The sequence below is a fragment of the Erinaceus europaeus genome, chromosome 4 (genome assembly GCF_950295315.1).
Source record: "Erinaceus europaeus chromosome 4, mEriEur2.1, whole genome shotgun sequence".
Classification (NCBI taxonomy): Eukaryota; Metazoa; Chordata; class Mammalia; order Eulipotyphla; family Erinaceidae; genus Erinaceus; species Erinaceus europaeus.
This window is the reverse complement of record NC_080165.1, coordinates 58,204,637-58,223,953: the sequence shown is the minus strand read 5'-3', so window position 1 is coordinate 58,223,953 and position 19,317 is coordinate 58,204,637. Positions and strand designations below refer to the sequence as shown.

Below are 19,317 nucleotides of genomic sequence, written 5' to 3'. Positions count from 1 at the left end.
ATATGATACAGTACATTCTATTTCCTCACTTTACACTTATTGATCATTCCTGACAAAGTACCCACCCTTTCTAAATTAACATGGGTTTTTAAGCTCAAAACCAAAACCCAGTGAAGCTGTATTTTCCCATTCCCAGGCAAGTCAAAAGCAGAAGGACTGAGGTGGGCAATAGTTAGGGTGATGAGAAGTTTGAATGGTAAGAGTGGAAGTCTCACAGGACCAAAGAGAAAGTGCAGCTTGGATAAATGATGCAGAGAAATCCTGACCACAATGTACACACCTTGGCATTGATATAAGGGTCAAAGGGGCCGTACTTTTTGAGTTCTTTGATCTCAAGAGCATTCTATAAAAAGGAGAGGAAAGAAAATGTGATGATAAAATGGATGAAATATATTACAGCAATGCACAGCCCCAGGGGGCCCAACACTAGAACAACTTGGATCTACCCGCCTTCAAGAGGAAGTTAATGGGGAAGTCAACTTCCATGGGTCAGCACTCCTTACCCTCCTTATCCAAAAGGAACCACATAAATGGGTTTTAAATAAATCATTGTTGTGCTTGTAACTACTACCTATACGCATTACATTCTTCAGATATCTTGTCCAATCCTTGCCTTCCCACCTGCCTGCCAGATACTCAGGCACTGGGCTGTATCCCACCCATCAACAGATACTAGAGAGAGGAAGCAGTTGTGAGCACAGTTAAGTTCAAGTCACTCAAATGGTTCAAAAGTTCAAGCAGCTGTCTTAAAAGGCAAAATTATGAGCAAAGATAGGATTAGAAATGGTTGCTAAAATTTTCCAAAATGAGGACTTTAATGGGTGGTTGGTAATGTCTTTCAACATTAAGAAATATTAATTAAAAGAAACTATCCTCCAGAAAAAAATTACCATTTTAGCAAGGAAGAATAAAGCTGAATTTAGAGTCTAAAGAGGCAATTCAAAAGACAATTTTCCATTCTAATGTTATAAAACAAACATTCTCATTAATGAACTTAAATATCTGTTGCTCAACTATCCAGAACAGCCCAAAAAGAGAAGGGAAGTTAGCATAATCCCTAATTTAAGAGATCTGGGAGCATTTCTTTAATTTTCTCACATCTGAGTAAAGATGCCCTTCTCTGAGTCAAAGTCATGCTCCTAGCAGTTCATTGAGAACATGCATGGACCTTGTTCAAAGGACTGGCAGAATGATTTTTTGCTTTTTGAGGAACAACCTATAGACAATTTAACAATATCCTCTCAGCAAAATCATTAGGAAAAAAGTCCTAACTTATTAAGAGCTGCATCTCTCTCATTCAAGCAACTAAGAAGAAAAATATCTGCTTCAGTTCAGAGCAGAGGGTTAAGTGGTTTATCATACAGAGAATGCATGTCTCCTCTCATAGGCACACAATCTCAGATTCACCCTATATGAAGTTGTGTTTTATTTGAAGCTTGTCCAGAACTTGTAAAATTTCCCAATGAAATGAGTGGTTTTTAAATAATAATAATAAAGTAGGGCAGGGTAGATAGCATAATGGTTATGCAAAATGATTCTCATGCCTGAGGCTCTGCAGTCCCAGGTGCTCCATAAATCCCCTGCACCACCATAAGCCAGAGCTGAGGAGTACTCTGGTAAAAATAAAAATTAAAAAAAAAATTTTTAAAGTACTAAGAATACCTAAAACCATGACTACTGTAAGGTATTTTACTGAGTGTTGCTTTTTAACAATTTTCTTGGAATTTCCTGTCTCAGGGAAACATGTCTGTATGGCATAAAAAAAAAATCCTATGAAGCAACATTCCTCAACAAAGTGCTATGAAGTGGGGGGGATGGAGATTCTCTGTCAAAGCATGCTCACTCTTAAATTAATTTTAGAAAACATCATAGAAATGAACTTCAGGGGGCCAGGCAGTGGCAGACCTGATTAAACGCACACATTACAGTGCACAAGGAGCGGGGTTCAAGCCCCTGGTCCCCACCTGCAAGGGAAAAGCTTCATGAGTGGTGAACCAGGGCTGCAGGTGTCTGTCTCTTTCCCTATATCTTCCCCTCCCCTCTCAATTTCTCTGTCTCTATGGAATATACTTCTTCTTCTTGTAGCGTTTGCCCTTCTTCCGTAGCCAGTCAACAGCCTCAGGTTGAGCCTGATGTAAAGTAAGATACCTCAATGGAATATATAAAGATATATTTTAAAAAGGATGATCTTCACTCTATTGAATGACCTCTGACCTCCACTCATGTGTTTTTGTGAGTCCATTTTTTCACTGCTAGTATAAGTACTGCCACTCTTGCAAGTGCTGATGTATGTAAAAAACATTGTGGTTCATTCAGTACCAACATAACTAATAGAAATGCTTCTGTTTACCAACTAACACTGTATGGTCACGTTGATGGTGTACATACAATTGACAAAGTTTGACTCTTAACTGATTTTATATTATTTCAAATTTTGTACACAAATACATTTTTAATATAGTAATATTCTGAATCTGCAAGATTCAAATGCATCCTCCCAATACAGGATACCTTTCATGCATTAAAACATGAAAGAGGGAGTGGGTTAAGCGCAGGTGGCGCAAAGCGCAAGGACCAGCATAAAGATCCTGGTTTGAGCCCCCTGGTCCCCACCTACAGGGGAGTCACTTCACAAGCGGTGAAGCAGGTCTGTAGGTGTCTATCTTTTTCTCCCTCTCTGTCTTCCCCTCCTCTCTCCATTTCTCTCTGTCGTATCTAACAATGACGACATCAATAACAACAACAATAATAACAATAAAATTAAAACAAGGGCAACAAAAGGGAAAATAAAATAAATTAATTAATTAAATTAAAAAAAAAAAAAAAAAACAGGAAAGAGCTGGTTCCCTGAGACTTGAACTATGGAACTGAGTTGGTGATGAGGCTGCCATGGTCTATTTGTAGCTAACTGGGGTAAAGATTCCTTTCCTTCCAACCTGTTCATTGACTCTGGTGTGTGAGGGCCCTTGATGGATAAGCAGCCGTACTATCTGGGCATCTCCTTTCCAGGCTGCCAAGTGTAGAGGGTAACAGCCTTTAGAATCAGCCACGTTTGTCAGTGCATCATTTCTTAGAAGAACTTCAACCACATCCCTAGAAGGAAAAATCAATCATGAGTTTGAAGAATCTGCAATTTTTCCCTATTTATAAGGCACAAAGTCTTTTCACAGATATTAGTTCACTTAACTCCCCTATTTCTACCAGGACTCATCACTTAGGTATTTCCTTTTATTCCACAAGACTTATACAACTGCTGATGCACAGTTGAGCCATCTTGCACCACATTACAGTGTCATGTTCATTTAGGCTTTCTAAATAATCCATCTATTTTCTATCTTTTTGAAAATGTCTTCGAGCCTAAAACTTGCAATGCTTGTGATGTTTAAAATAACATTCAAGAATCAAATTTATATAGAAGTTGCCATGCAAGAAAAACACCGTTATTCAGCATGTTACTCAGAGCACTTTATGATATGCATGTTGAAAACCTACTGGTAAAGCAGAATTAAAGTTGTTACAAACATAAGCCAGGTACATATAGTACCATTTGATACATGCAGACAGGAGGATTTAGCTTTCTTCTCAGTGACACAATTATTTATGCAGATACAAGTATGTAATCAACCTCATGCACACAAAATCAAAGTTCCCATTATAAATAAAAACACTAATCGGAGGTGGACTTGGCTAACAAGTTACAGTGGTTTAAGGTTCACTTTAATTCAGGTTACCCCACTAAGTGGGGAGGAGTGCTTTGTTAGCTTTGCCTCAGATGTGTATTATAGACACAGTGATCACAATTTAATTTATTTTAGAAATGCTTGATGTAGAAGGAAACAACCCATTGCCTCTTTTTGGCATACTATATAGTTGATTAGGTTGAACCAAATATTTCACAGTTGATACAGAATTGATAAGGTGGTACTTTCCTCAGGAAAATCTAAAATGTTTCCACTAATCATTCTTCATAAGAACAAAGTCCTGATACTTAATACATAGAGTATTATGCTTCAAAAAACTCATTAACAGTCACTATTCTATTATATGTTCATTTCCACTCTTCTGTGTACAGACAAATGTGCTCACTATACTAAAGTATGGCTGTCGCTCAATTGAGCCATCATATTATATCTTACTTGAAGGGCAAGACTCTCTTTGGGTTGCTAAATTATTTAAAACTGTGTCTTCTCTCAAATTCCCCCAAAAGAACAGCTCCAGGAATTTTCCATACAGATCTCACCTAATTTTTAATAACCTCTCTCTATATAAGAGAATTAAATAAGCCATATTATATATACATGTTTCTCCCTGAAAAACAGTTCCTGTTACTGCAAGTTTAGTCTGATGAGGGAAGAGTGGCCAGCACAAAGACAGAGTAAATGAGTAACTACTTTAACAGAAAGTTTCTCATGGCTACCTAATCTATTTTTAGTTTATAAATAGCTTGGTTACCTGATAGTTTATAAAGCCCCTTTATGATCAGGCTACCCTGAATTTTATCTTCATATTCAGATCACTGTATAATATTGTAACATTTCGGGGGGGAATACAATTTTACTTTTGGTTAAAGATTTGTTTTTTAGGGATGAGAATGTTTTATTTACATTATATACTATATAAAGACATGAATTCCAGATGTATTGAATTTTGTTGGTTTCTCTCTATTCCTCAGTAGCACTTAGTAATTCTTTAGAGGAACCAAAGAAAATCAAGGCCTAGATTCTGAAAGGTGAGGCAAAAACACTGTTTCCTAGTATTAAATACTTACTTATGGCCATTCAAAGCAGCATGGTGCAGAGGTGTATACCCAGTGCTGTCAACACAGTTCACATTTGGCCCTCTCCAGATGCTAAATAGGGGGAGAAAAAGAAAAAAAAAAAACTTAAGTCATATACCAAATTTAGACAGTTAGCTGCTTGGAAAAGAACTGAGTGTGGCACCTAGCCAAACTGGTTACTTCTCCCCATGACTTCTGACAAAGAACAGCAGCTTTTTATTACAGAGATACATAGCACTGAGAGCACACAATGGTTTACTGAACAGGAGTCAAATGTCAATGACAACAGTGCCATCATTTAAGAGATTATTCACTTGTGCCTCTGCATACTCCTCAGACTGTAGAAACAGATCATTGAAATCCTATCAAACATATCACAGAATAAACTACTTGGCCACTTACAGGTATTAATCACTTTATTCTGTGCTAATGACTAAAGTTTTGAGAGACCTCAACACAGACCAAATAATCAAGACAACTGAACCATAAAGGACCAAGATGAAAAAACAAACAAAACACCAGGATATGTGTGTTAAGATGTAACAATTGTGTCTTCTCTTTGTAAATATACCTTATTGGTAATAAAAATAATAACAGAACCTATAGGTTGAGTGTCTCTTTAAAGTAAGAAATACTGTATTAGAAGGTGGTTTATTGACTACTGAAAGTTTTAATTTTGGAGGAAGGAGATGGGGGCGCAGAGTCAGAAAGCTCTAAGATGCTTTTCTGTTAAAACAGAGAGACAGAGGCAGAAAAAGATACTACAGCACTTGAGTCCTTACCACTGCAATCAGCAAGAAAGATAACAAAGGTATTACTATCACTATTTGTACATGACATAATATGTCTCCCCAAAGACTCCACCAAAAACCAGCATTTTGAGTTTCCTCTGGTGCCACAGCACCTCATGTGCGGTGATGGGGCTAGAACCCGGGGGTGTGTGCATGCACTCTTCCTGATGAGCTATCTCTCCAGCACCTCCTAATTCATACTTCTGTCCCATAGCTTTCTACACTGGTCAGAACTTCTAAAATACTAAGTGATAAGAAGGCAGGCTTAATAAGTGCTTGTTTTGGTTGTTTTTTTTTTTCCCTCCAGGATTATCGCTGGGGCTCTGTTCCTGCACCATGAATCCACTGCTCCTGGAGGCTATTTTTCCATCTTGTTGCCCTTGTTGTTGTTGTTATTATTATTATTGTTATTGCTCTTATTATTGTTAGATAGGACAGAGAAAAATCGAGAGGAAGGGAAGACACAGAGGGGGAGAGAAAGATAGACACTTGCAGACCTGCTTTACCACCTGTGAAGCGACTCCCCTGCAGGTGGGGAGCCAGGGGTTCTAACCGGGATCCTTATGCCGGTCCTTGCGCTTCGCACCATGTGCACTTCGCACCATGTGCACTTAACCTGCTGCACAGCTCCCCTAGTGCTCACTTTTAAAAACAATATTGGGGCAGGTGAAATAGCATAATGACTTTGCAAATGGACTCTCAGGCCTGAGGCTCTTGGGCCTCAGGTTCAGTTCCCTATACCACTGATAAGCCAGAGCTGAGAAGTATTCTGGTAATAAATAAATTCTGGTAATTCTTTCTTACCAGAGTTCTGGTAATAAATAAATTAATTAATTAATAAAAATAGTAGCACTGGCAGATGATTTGAGATAGGCTCTGTAATGTGTGGAAAGAATACCTTTTTCATTTTTAAACTGTTACTAGAAATAACTTTTTATTTTACTTTTTTAAATATTTATTTATTCCCTTTTGTTGCCCTTGGTTTTCTTTTTTATTGTTGTTGTTACTGATGTCATCGTTGTCGGATAGGACAGAGAGAAATGGAGAGGGGAGGGGAAGACAGAGGGGAAGAGAAAGTAAGACACTTGCCGACCTGCTTCACTGCTTGTGAAGTGACCCCCAACTGCAGGTGGGGAGCTGGGGGCTCGAACCGGGATCTTTATGCCGGTCCTTGTGCTTTGCCACACCACCTGTGCTTAACCCACTGCACTACCGTCTGACTCCCTAGAAATAACGTTTTTAAATGATTTTTATATTTATTTATTTTCCCTTGTGTTGCCCTTGTTTTTCATTGCTGTAGTTATTATTATTGTTGTTGATGTTGTCATTGTTGGGTATGACAGAGAGAAATGGAAAGAGGAGGGGAAGACATAGAGGATGAGAGAAAAATAGATACCTGCAGACCTGCTTCACTGCCTATGAAGCGACTCCCCTGCAGGTGGGGAGCTGGGGGCTTGAACCAGGATCCTTAGGCTGGTCCTTGAGCTTTACACCACCTGTGCTTATCCCTCTGCGCTACTGCCGACTCCCAGAAATAACTTTTAAAGAAACAACTCTTTAGTTTCTCTCTCTATAGATAAATGTAGAGAGCAAAAAAAATGTGTGTATATATATATATGTATATATATATGTGTGTGTGTACACACACTCAGAGATACTATAATTTTTAACATTTAATCAGCATGTAAGTTATCAAAGGGTTTCTTTTTAAATAGTTTCAGTTTTAAAATTTATTTATTCCATAAGAGATAAAGAAAGAGATTAATGCAGTGCTGGGAACTGAACAGAGCCTCAGACATGCAAATCATGTATTTTACCTGTTAACTCACCTCCATGGCCACTCAATAGATCTCTTAATATTGAGTCAAAATCTTTTATTCTTCAAACAAACCCTATTTGGTTAATATGCACTATGGTATACTCAGTGAATTCTATTTAAGAGGCTTTACTTGAGAACTTTTTATTCAGGACTATCAAATTTACATTCATTAATGATGCTGCCTACAGACTTTGCTTTTCATGTTATTGTTATTTGATGGTAATCAGTGTTAGGTCTGAACCACAGATCAGCTGGGCAAATACATATTTTTTTCTTTTTCTTTTTTTTTTTTTTTTTTTTGTCGTCTCAGGGTTATTGCTGGGGCTCGGTGCCTACACTATGAATCCACTGCTCCTAGAGGCCATTTTTCCCATTTTGTTGCCGTTGTTGTTATTGTTGTTGTTATTGTTGCCATTGCTGTTGCTGTTGTTGGATAGAGCAGAGAGAAATAGAGAAAGGAAGGGGAAGACAGAGAGGGGGAGAGAAAAATAGACACCTGCAAACCTGCTTCATCACCCCTGAAGCAACCCTCCTGCAGTGGGGAGCCAGGGGCTGGAACCAGGATCCTTACCCTGGTCCTTGTGCTTTTTCGCCATGTGCGCTTAACCCGCTGTGCTACTTATATCCCCATGTCTATGTTCAGAAATTACAGAAAATGAATATTAAAATATAAAGAACCATCAGTAAAATCCCTGAATCCAGAGCTTTTATTCTCTGGAAACAGCATCACAACTACAGTGAAGTTTTAGAAATAGTCCAAAAGCCCATCAATAGAAAAGTGACTGTGGTATAAACACAAAGTAGAATATCACTATATATTGCTATGTAGTATAACAAAAATGGGGGGGGTATGCAAACAGACTCTCAAGCCTGAGGCTCCAAGGTCCCAGGTTCAATCTCCTACACCACTCACTATAAGGTAGAGCTAAACAGTTCTCTGGTGGAGACAAGGAGATTGAAAGGGAAAGGGGGAGGGGGAGGGGGGAGGAAAGAAGGAAGGGAGGGAGGGAGGGAGGATGGATGCAAGGAAGAAAGGAAGGAAGGGAGGGAGGAAGGGAGGGAGGGAGGGAGGGAGAGTGGAAGGAAGGAAGGAAGGGAGGGAGGGAGGGAGGATAGATGGATGGAAGGAAGGGAGGGAGGGAGAAAGGGAGGGAGGAAAGAGATGCTATTTACACCATAAAAAAAAAAAATTAAGATGGAGTGGGGCGGTAGCACAGCAAGTTAGCACAGGAGGCACAAAGTGCTAGGACTGGGCTGGTGTAAGGATCCCAGTTTGAGCCCCCAGCTCCCCACCTGCAGGGGAGTCACTTCACAAGCAGTGAAGCAGGTCTGCAGGTGTCTTTCTCTCCCTCTCTGTCTTCCCTTCCTCTCTCCATTTCTCTCTGTCCTATCCAACAACAATGACATCAATAAAAAGAACTATAACAATAAAACAGGGGCAACAAAAGGGAATAAATATAAAAAATTAAAAACAAAATTATGGGGGGGGTGGGCAGTAGTACAGCAGGTTAAGCGTACATGGCACAAAGAGCAAGGACCAGCAAAAAGATCCTGGTTCGAGGCCCCAGCTCCCCACCTGCAGGGGAGTCACTTAAGAAGCAGTTAAGCAGGTCTGCAGGTGTCTATCTTTCTCTCCCCCGTCTTCCGCTCCTCTCTCCATTTCTCTCTGTCCTATCCAACAACAGCTATGACAACAATAACAATAACGACTTCAACAAGAGCAACAAAATGGGAAAAATGGCCTCCAGGAGCAGTAGATTCGTAGTGCAGGCACCAAGCCCCAGCGATAACCCTGGCGGCAAAGAGAAAAAAAAAATAAGGGAAATTTATCAGGACTGTGGATAGAGTGCCAAGTTTACTCTAGCATCTATGAAGTCACAATTCCCATCCTACATCATAGTCAAACAGACGATAAGTAGCTAGATAGATATTCAACCCACTAAAATAGAAAAGATGTCATCAAGTGACAATACTGAAAAATTCCTAAAAGGCAAAAATGAGACAAGATCAAGACTACAAAAACACAACCTAGAAAAAAGCAAATAAGAATAATCACATATGGCTTTAACAGTAAAACTGTTTACAAATATCAGGAAACTAAGCACTCTTAAGCACCACTAATACAAGCTTAAATTGGTATATTTCCTTTGGGAAGATAATTTGGCAGCATTAACCAAAACCAAAAATAGGCATTCACTTTGAGCCAGCACTTCCAGTTTCAGGCAACCATCCAACAGAAACAATTACACATGTGCACAAAGACACATTCTTGTGTAAGACGGTTCTACTGTAAGAGTAAATACTAAAAACATAATGTCTACTGAGAGGTGAGCAGTTAATGTCAGTTATACCACCCAACAATATGAATCTTTACATAACTAGTAGCAGTAGCCAAGAAAACCTGATTTGGTCTATATGTCCTGACATAGAAAGATGCTTCAGACATACGGTGTTTTATGGCTACATGAAGCAAATAAATAAATCCACAGTTTATAAAATCCAATTTGGTCTATATATCTTGACATAGAAAGATTCTTCAGACATACGGTGTTTTTATGGCTACATAAAGAAAATAAATAAATCCACAGTTTATAAAATGCAAGCGTCCATTTCATCAGTGTGCATGTCTATTTACATGTAAGTAGATGGTGACTGAGAGTATTCACCAACTACTGACAGTGATTGTCTCTAGAGATGGAATGTGTGTTGGGGGGAGTGGGCTCTGCAGGATGGCAAAGAAGGGTTTTTATGTTCTTCTCTGTATTTTTTTAAATTTATTTTCCCTTTTGTTGCCCTTATTGTTTTTCATTGTTGTTGTAGTTATTATTGTTATTGATGTCATCGTTGTTAGATAGGACAGAGAGAAATGGAGAGAGGAGGGGAAGACAGAGAGGGGGAGAGAAAGACAGACACCTGCAGACCTGCTTCACTGTTTGTGAAGCGACTCCCCTGCAGGTGGGGAGCCAGGGGCTTGAACCGGGATCCTTAGTCGGTCCTTTCGCTTTGCGCCACCTGCGCTTAACCCACTGCACTATAGCCTGACTCCCTCTTCTCTGTATTTTTTTACCATGCTGTTTAAACCACAATGGATGTGGGAAAAGAACGTATGCATGGGAGAATAAGTTAAAAGAAAATTAAAAAATAAAATGTTAGCAAGTGGGGCATATATGGGGCATTGGCCTTTTTTTTTTTTTAAGTATTTTATTTTGTTTTTGAGAGAGATGCAGAGAGAGAAAGACACAGAAACACCAGAGCACCTCACAGCTCTGGCTTTTTGTGGTGTGGGGGATTGAACCTGGGGCTTCGGAGCCTCAGGTATGAGAGTCTCTTTGCATAACCATTATGCTATCTACCCCCTAGCATTGGCCATTTTAATGAGCATGTAAACATTAGATTTATAATCTTAAGATAAATTTTTAGTGAAAAGGAGGACAAGTTGTACTCAGGCTAGATTATTTACATATTAATTATTAATGATGGTTGTGATATAAAGTCAGGAGCCTGAGGTATGTCCTGGCATCCTCATCTTCCATTCAGCTTGCACTACCATAGTACCTTCCAAAGAGAAGCTGAAATAATTACATTTCATAGCCCCCATGTTATGAAATCACATTTATTATATATATATATATATATATATATATATATATATATAATTACAAAATTATATAATTTTGCCCCACACTGGATCAGAATGATGACAAGTAAAATAGATCTAGGAAATCTAAGGTAAATATTTTATGTTTATTTTCAAATCTCCCCCATCATTCTATTACAAAATAGGTGACACAAAGAATCCAAAAACATATTTACTCCGAATCATAAGCCAAATTAACTGCAGACCTAAAATTTACATTCATGAAACTCTGGGCATATGGTCAAAGAAGGACTTTAGCATCTGAGATGAACTGAATATGTAGTAACACAAGGTTGTACATAATTTAATAGTAAGATAACTGGAATCAGTTAGGAAGCAGTTAGGAAAGAGGAAATACCAATGTGGGTTAAAGCAGTGAGAAGCATAGGTCTGTCAATCTGTAGTACTTCATTAATAACAATCCAGGTCCCAAAGTAACCTTAAAACAAAGATTTGGAACTGGGGAGATAGCATAATGGTTATGCAAAAGACTTTAAGGCCTAAGGCTCCAACATTTCAGGCTCATTCCCCAGCACCACCATAAGCCAGAGCTGAGCAGTGCTTTGGTAATAAATAAACAAAAACGGCCTTCTGCTTTTAATGAAAAGGTCATAACTGAGAAAAATCTTTCATTTTCTACCCTTAACATGCATGTCTCTGGTTTGGGTTGGAGTTGACTAAACTTGAATATTCTACATTAGCATTAAATTTCCTTAAAGCAATTAGAAAAGACACGAAGGAGAGTCAGCATTTCCCTACATAAAGCTGTAGCATTTCCAACTAGTAAGGCCTTTATCCCACTTTATCTCTAATCAACATTTCCTCTACACGTCAATCTAGAAATCTTAAGGAAGGGAAATATATTAATGCCTAAATAAAAGTGGGAAATTGTAATCTCTCTACCTAGAATTTTAATTTCAGGCAGGATGGTAGTAACATCCCCCCCCCCCACAAGTTTCTTCCTTTTTGGCAGCCCACAAAATGAACTATTCACAATCTATCTCTTTCTATAACAGCTGTCTTAGGAGGTTCTTCTAAAACATCAAGTACCAAAGAGTTAGCAACAAACAAAAGCAAGATACAATGCACCAAGGAGGGGTGGAGGGAAGGGGGAGAGTGTATAGGAGATTCTTGTCTAAGTTGGTTGAGCGTACTTTACAATGTTTAACAACCTGAGTTCAAGCCCCCAGTTCTCACTTGGCAGGGAGAAAGCTTTGTTACCAGTGAAGCAGTGCTGCAGGTGTCTCTTTCCCTCTATCTCCCCCTCCCCCTTGATTTATCTGCCTTTATTAAATAAATAATTTTGAAGTAAAAAAAGTCTAATCAATACTAAATATATAGAAATGCAGTGACTTTCCTTGACTTACAAAATAAATCCTCAGATTAACATTTACAGGTCTTAGAGTAGTCAACAATCCTGTATAGCAAAACCCAGAGAACCTAGGCTAAGAGTTTGGGCTCTGCAATTAGCTGACCTACCTTCAAAATTTTTTTTTCTGACACCTGTGTGGCCCTGGACAAGTCACTTAATCCTTCAAACCACCATCTCTCTGTCTTTAAATTTTACTGTGTCAGGTTTCCCTAACTTGAATGGCTCATGGAAACTAGAACTAAAATTATCTGAGTCAATTTAATAGCATTAGGTTTGAGGAACCTAAGATGAGTCACAGCAACCCAACTACATTGACAAGATGTCAAAGCACAATAAGCCTTTCACTCTGTGTCTTTCAGAAGCACTGATATTGAGATGTACCAAGAGACAGTGGTGAGTACAAGAGAAAATTTAACTCATGAGAGTACCAATGGCTTTTTTTTTAATTTCTTTATTGGGGGATTGATATTTTACAGTCAACAGAAAATACAATAGTTTGTATGTGCATAACATTTCTCAGTTTTCCACATAACAATACAACCCCCACTAGGTCCTCATCAATGGTCTTTTAATTCCACTTCAAAAGCTCTCTTCATTTAAAAACTAACTACATAGCAGCTAGGGAGGAGGTATAGAGGAACTGCCTAGGACTTGCAAACATGAGATCCTCATTCTGATTTCAGGTATTGCTTATGCCAGATGTGATTCTATTGTTCTCTCTCAGGAAAGAAAAAAATTAACTAACTACATTTAAATATGACAGGCAGCAGGCTGGATATGGAGTCTAATGAATAAAAGCAGGGCATAAAGATCACTCAAATGAGATCTTGCTCAATTATCTACTTACAAACAGTACTAAATATATAGTGAAGTATGCCCTTTGTGCACCAGACACTATTCAAGGCACTATAGAAGCCAATGGAAAATGTCTCTGCTCCCTCGCCCATCGAGCTGAGCTTGAATTCTAGGAGGAAGAGAAGTAAATAAATAAAATAGTGCTAGGTAGTGATACATGCCACAAAGGAGCAAAAGAGGGACCAGGAGTTAACTCACCTGATAGAGGTTCTACATGAGAGATCCTGGCCTTGAGCCCCAGTGCCACATAGGAGCAACTTAGGTGGCACTAGGAAAGTTCCATAGGCAGTGAAAGGCTACTACAGTGTCTCTCCTATCTCTCTTCCCTCTCTCCTCTTTCTAAATAAATAATTAATTAATTAAAAGGTTGGGCCTGGGAGGCTACTCAGTGTTAGTATTATGCACGCATGAGGCTTTAGATTCATTTCCTGGTACCACATTAAAAATTAAAAAAGAGAACCCCCCAACACTTCATCTGCACTATTTCAACCTTTAGGTCCATGATTGCTCAACCATTTGTTTGGCTTGTATGTTAACTCTCTTTTCAGCCACCAGGTTCCAGATGCCAGCAGGATGCCAACCAGACTTCCTTGGACAGATGACTCCACTAGTGTGTCCTGGAGGTCCGCTTCCCCAGAGACCCACCCTACTAGGGAAAGAGAGAGGCAGGCTGGGAGTATGGATCGACCAGTCAATGCCCATGTTCAGAGGGGAGCAATTACAGAAGCCAGACCTTCCACCTTCTGCAACCCACAATGACCTTGGGTCCATACACCCAGAGGGATAAAGAATAGGAAAGCTGTCAGGGGAGGGGATGGGATATAGAGATCTGGTGGTGGGAATTGTGTGGAGTTGTACCCCTCCTATCCTACAGTTTTGTTAATGTCTCCTTTTTAAAATAAATTTTTTAAAAAAATTTTAAAAAGAGAGGGCCAAAGGGAGCCGGGTGGTAGCGCAGCGGGTTAAGCACAGGTGGTGCAAAGCACAAGGTTCGGCATAAGGGTTCCGGTTCAAGCCCCCGGCTCCCCACCTGTAGGGGAGTCGCTTCACAGGCAGTGAAGCAGGTCTGCAGGTGTCTATCTTTCTCTCCCCCCTCTGTCTTCCCCTCCTCTCTCCATTTCTCTCTGTCCTATCCAACAGCGACAATAATAACAGTAATAACTACAACAACAATGAAAAACAAGGACAACAAAAAGGGAAAAATAAATAAATACTAAAAAAATTAAAAAAAAAAAAGAGAGGGCCAAAAGTTAGCAGAAGGAAGGAAATCATCAAAATCATAGCAGAAATTAATGAAACAGAATCCAAAAGACAATCCAAAAAATTAATGAAACCAACAGCTGGTACTTGGAAAGGATAAGTAAAATAGATATGCCACTGGCTAGACCCACAAAAAGAAAAAAGTGATAAAGCTATCATAAAAACTATCAGGAATGAGAGAGATAAAATTACAACTGAAGATAGGAAGATACAAAGAATCACATATGAATATTATGAACATCTCTATGGAAATAAATTGAACAACCGAGAAGAAATGGATGCATTTCTAGAATCATACCACTTGCCAAGCCTAACCAAAGAGGAACTAGATAGCTTAAACAAGCTCATTACTAGTATGGAAATTGAATCAGTAATCAAAAATCTTCCCAAGAATAAATGTGTAGGCCCAGATGGCTTTACCTATGAATTATATAAGACTTTCACGAAGAATTAACACCAATTCTCCTCAAGCTATTCCAGAAAACTGAAGGACAAATACTACCTAACTCAGTCTATGAGGCAAACATCACTTTGATCCTCAGGAAATAACTCTACCAGAAAGAAAACTATAGAGCTATATCCATAATGAACATTGATGCAAAAATCCTGAACAAGATCTTGGCAAATCAAATCCAACAACATAGCAAGAGAGTAATTCACCAAGACCAAGTGGGATTCATCCCTGAGAAACAGGAATGGTTCAACACCTGCAAGTCAATCAATTCATCATATCAACAAAAAGAAAGATAAAAATCACATGCTCATATCAATTGATGCTTAAAAGGCATTTGACAAGAACCAAACCCCATTTATGATAAAGGACCTCCAGAAACTGGGAATAGAAGAACCATTCCTCAACATAATAAAAACTATGTACAACAAACCTACAGCCTACATAATTCCCAATGGGGAAAAGCTGGGAGCTTTAGAACTTTTAAAAACTTTGAGTCTCCATTGCTACTGCTACTCAGAAGCTGAAATAGCAGCAGGGAAACACTATTATGGGGATAAGGGGGGGGGGACAGAGAACTGGCCAGGTTTAACAGCCACTGTACTTCAAATCAGGGTTTAAGATAACATTGAAACTACTGTTAAGATTCGCAACCGTGAACTCTTAAGTACTGTAGACACAAATCAATCCAGGAAACTGTGACTAGTGGATTGAAAAGCAATGAGAGCAATGACCTCATAAAACACCAAACATAATGGTTAAACTGAGAAAAAATGTTGGAGAAATGAACCAGGATAAAAACTCAGATAAAAGCCCCCAAAATATAGAAGCATATAAGAATGAGGACAACATCTCAACACTAATCAATAGATGCAATAGTTACAGGAGTGAGGAAAGCTTCTGAAAGTAGTTATCAGAAGTGGGGAAACAACAGATGAGACTATGAAAGAAAACACTAATTATCTCGAGGTAATTAGAGAGCTGAAAGCTGAAATAGTTAAGAGCACAACTAGCTGAACAAGTTAGTACAGTATCTGAACAGGGTAACAAAATAGTTGAGCTACAGATAACAACAGAGGGGAGAGTGAACAGAATAACTGAGGCAGAAAACAGATTAGCAAGGTCGAGGATGAATTAGAGAAAACTAAGAAAGAAGAGAACTAAAAAAAGAGATTAAGAGATACTGATAACAACAACAGAGATATATGGGATGATTTCAAAAGAAGTAACATATGCATTATCAGCTTACCACAGGAAGAGAGGAAGGGGAAGAAAGGATTCTTCAGAACAGAACAGCTGAGAACTTCCCTACTCTAAACAACATAAAGGACATAAAGGTTCAAGAAGCCTAGAAAGTCCCAAACAGAATTAACCCAGACCCAAGACGCATATTTAGAATGAAAAGGAATAAGGATAAAGACAGATTCCTAAAGGTTACAAGAGAAAAACAAAGAGTCACTTACAGAGGAAAACCCCGAAGATTAGCAGCAGATTTCTCCACACAAACTCTAAATGCCAGAAAAGAATGGCAAAACATCTATTGAGTGTTCAAATTAGAGGCTTTCAACCAAGACTACTGTATCCTCCTAGACTGTCATTCAGACTAGATGGAGGAATAATAAACCTTCTCAGGGGAGTCCGGCAGTAGCGCAGTGGGTTAAGCACAGGTGGCACAAAGCTCAAGGACTGGTGTAAGGATCCCAGTTCGAGCCCCCGGCTCCTCACCTGCTGGGGAGTCACTTCACAGGTGGTGAAGCAGGTCTGCAGGTGTCTATATTTCTCTCCCTCTCTGTCTTCCCCTTCTCTCTCCATTTCTCTCTGTCCTATCCAACAATGACAACATCAACAAACAATAATAACAACTACAACAACAATAAAAACAAAAAGGGCAACAAAAAGGAAAATAAGTAAATAAGTATTTTTTTAAAAAAAACCTTCTCAGACAAGCAACAATTGAAGGAATCAACTATCACCAGGCCTGCCCTATAAGAAGTTATGAAAGGAGTCCTATAAGCAATCACAACATCACCATATATCAGAACACTCTAAAAATGTAGAATAATGGCATTAAAATATCTGGTCTATAATATCAATAAATCTCAATGGCCTGGATTCACCTATTAAAAAGCACAGAAGAGGAAGATGGACCAGAAAACACAACCCAACCATATGTTTGTTGTCTGCAGGAATCCTACCTAACCCAACAAGACAAACACAGACTCAAAGTGAAAGGATGAAAAACTAGCATACAAGCCCACAAAAAAAGGGGGCAGGAACAGCTATTCTCATATATGACAAGATAGACCTTAAAATAAATAAAATTAAAAAAAAAGAGTAATTTAGGGTGGTCCAGGAGGTGGCGCAGTGGTAAAGCTCTGGACTCTCAAGCATGAGGTCCCGAGTTCGATCTCCGGCAGCACATGTGCCAGAGTGATGTCTGGTTCTTTCTCTCTCCTCCTATCTTTCTTATAAATAAATAAAATCTCTCTAAAAAAAAAAAAGTAATTTAGGTATAAGCTAAGGCCTTGAGTGAAGATAGTAGGAAGGAATATAGAGGAATAAAAAGGTAGACTCACTAGAAAAGATATGCTATAGTGACTAAATATATATGGGAGTATAGGGATAGGTAGGTGTAAACTGAACAATTCTGAGGATAGTGAGAGGAAGACTTCTTTGTAATTGTGGTAGTGTGAGTTAGGGGAAAAGAGGAAAATGAGGGAATCTGTTTTGGATTAGCTGATGCTGGAATGAATTTGGACTCCCACATGTAATTTTCCAGACACTAGGTTGGTATGAGAATCTGGAATATCTTGGTTATATGCTTGGTTTAAAATGACAATTAGGGGAGTCAGGCAGTAGCGCAAGTGGTACAAAGCGCAAAGACTGGAGTAAGGATCCCAGTTCCAGCCCCTGGCTCCCCACCTGCAAGGAAGTCGCTTCACAAGTGGTGAAGCAGGTCTGCAGGTGTCTATCTTTCTCTCTCCCTCTGTCTTCCCCTCCTCTCTCCATTTCTCTGTCAATTCCAACAACTATAATAACTACAACAATAAAACTACAGGGTAACAAAAGGGAATAAATAAATAAATAAATATTTTAATAAAATGACAATTAAAAAAAAAGAAAAGAAAATTCAAATCTTTACGTTCATTCATGTTAGCTGTATGTGATTCTTACAGTCACATTGTAAAGTAGAAAATACATGTTATTTCCCTTTTAAAGGAAAGAAAAGCAAAGTCCAAACTGGTGGTTTGAAGATTATTAAACAGCTATTTAATGTGGAACTGAAACTCAATCCTACATCTGACTTCTAGTGCATGTTCATTCCAGTTTCTCCAAACTCTTGACCCTGACTGGTAAAAGCAAAAACAATTTGGAACTCTGGAGGTCTCCTCCTATACTAGTTCTCAGCAGGTCAAAGATTTGAGCACCAACTCAGGAACGGGTCTTCTCTACCACTGACCCTGTGAAGTGGGAGCAAGGGCAATGAAATTTAGGGGAAATAAAAGCTCTGGGCAGCTCTCCACCAATTCATCAAACCACTAAGATTTAAATGGGAGTTTGTCTCGTCAACCCTGCTTGCAAAAAGTCTTTAGTTGTTTTACTCATTTGGGTATTCTGCAAAGACAAGATTTTTCTCTGAACTTCAGGGAGTGCTGGCTGTTTTCCAACATAATGAAACACTGTCAAAGTCAGTGAAATGTTTAAAAGACCTCATCTTACTCAAATAATTTGACACATTCTTACTAAAATACTTTCTACATACTTAAATGCTAAGGGTAAAAGATAAAAGAAAAAAAAACATTAGGTCTAAAAAACCATCCTCACTGTCAAAAACAAAACTTATAGGCATGAAAAAAATCAGACATGAAACATGAACCTTCAAAACAGTATTAAGGAGATTCTAGTTAACTGAAAAAACTGGACACATATTTTCATTTCTGTTCATTATTGAACCCCATTAAGATGAGAGTAAAAGCAGATAAGGAATAGAAGGAAGGTAACAGCAAACAAAAATGTTAACATTTGTTAGATGATAAAAAGAAGGAGCTAAGTAAATACTTGGGGCTGGAAAAGGAAATGCCAAAGGATACACACCCTGGGAAGGCCTGGAGATTAGAGGAGTGTAAGTGGCCAGGGATGAGGAGGGACTGAAAATGAAGACCTGGTACAAATTCTGTATCAGAATGTATTAGACAAGGGGCTGCACTATGGTGCACCCTGTAGTGCACATGTTACCATGCACAGGGACCTAAGTTCAAACCTCTGGTCCCCACCTGCAGAAGGAAAACTTCACAAGTGATGGAGCACAGCTGCAGGTGTCATTCATATTCTCTCTTTCTCTCTCAAAAAAAAAA

At 38.8% G+C, this 19,317-nt stretch overlaps 1 protein-coding gene across 9 annotated transcripts in view; it reads right to left on the bottom strand.

Moving 5' to 3' along the window:
• ANKS1A (ankyrin repeat and sterile alpha motif domain containing 1A) overlaps positions 1-19,317 on the bottom strand; it is a 222,181-nt gene that overhangs the window by 132,944 nt on the left and 69,920 nt on the right. For 7 of the 9 annotated variants that reach the window (XM_060189650.1, XM_060189654.1, XM_060189652.1 and 4 more), the window contains exons 2-4: positions 4,769-4,849; positions 2,937-3,093; positions 281-343 (exon numbers count right to left, since the gene is read on the bottom strand). In XM_060189650.1, coding sequence (XP_060045633.1) covers positions 281-343; positions 2,937-3,093; positions 4,769-4,849 — 301 coding nt within the window. The remainder of the gene's footprint in view (positions 1-280; positions 344-2,936; positions 3,094-4,768; positions 4,850-19,317) is intronic. The other 2 variants (XM_060189651.1, XM_060189658.1) reach the window with 1 other exon arrangement.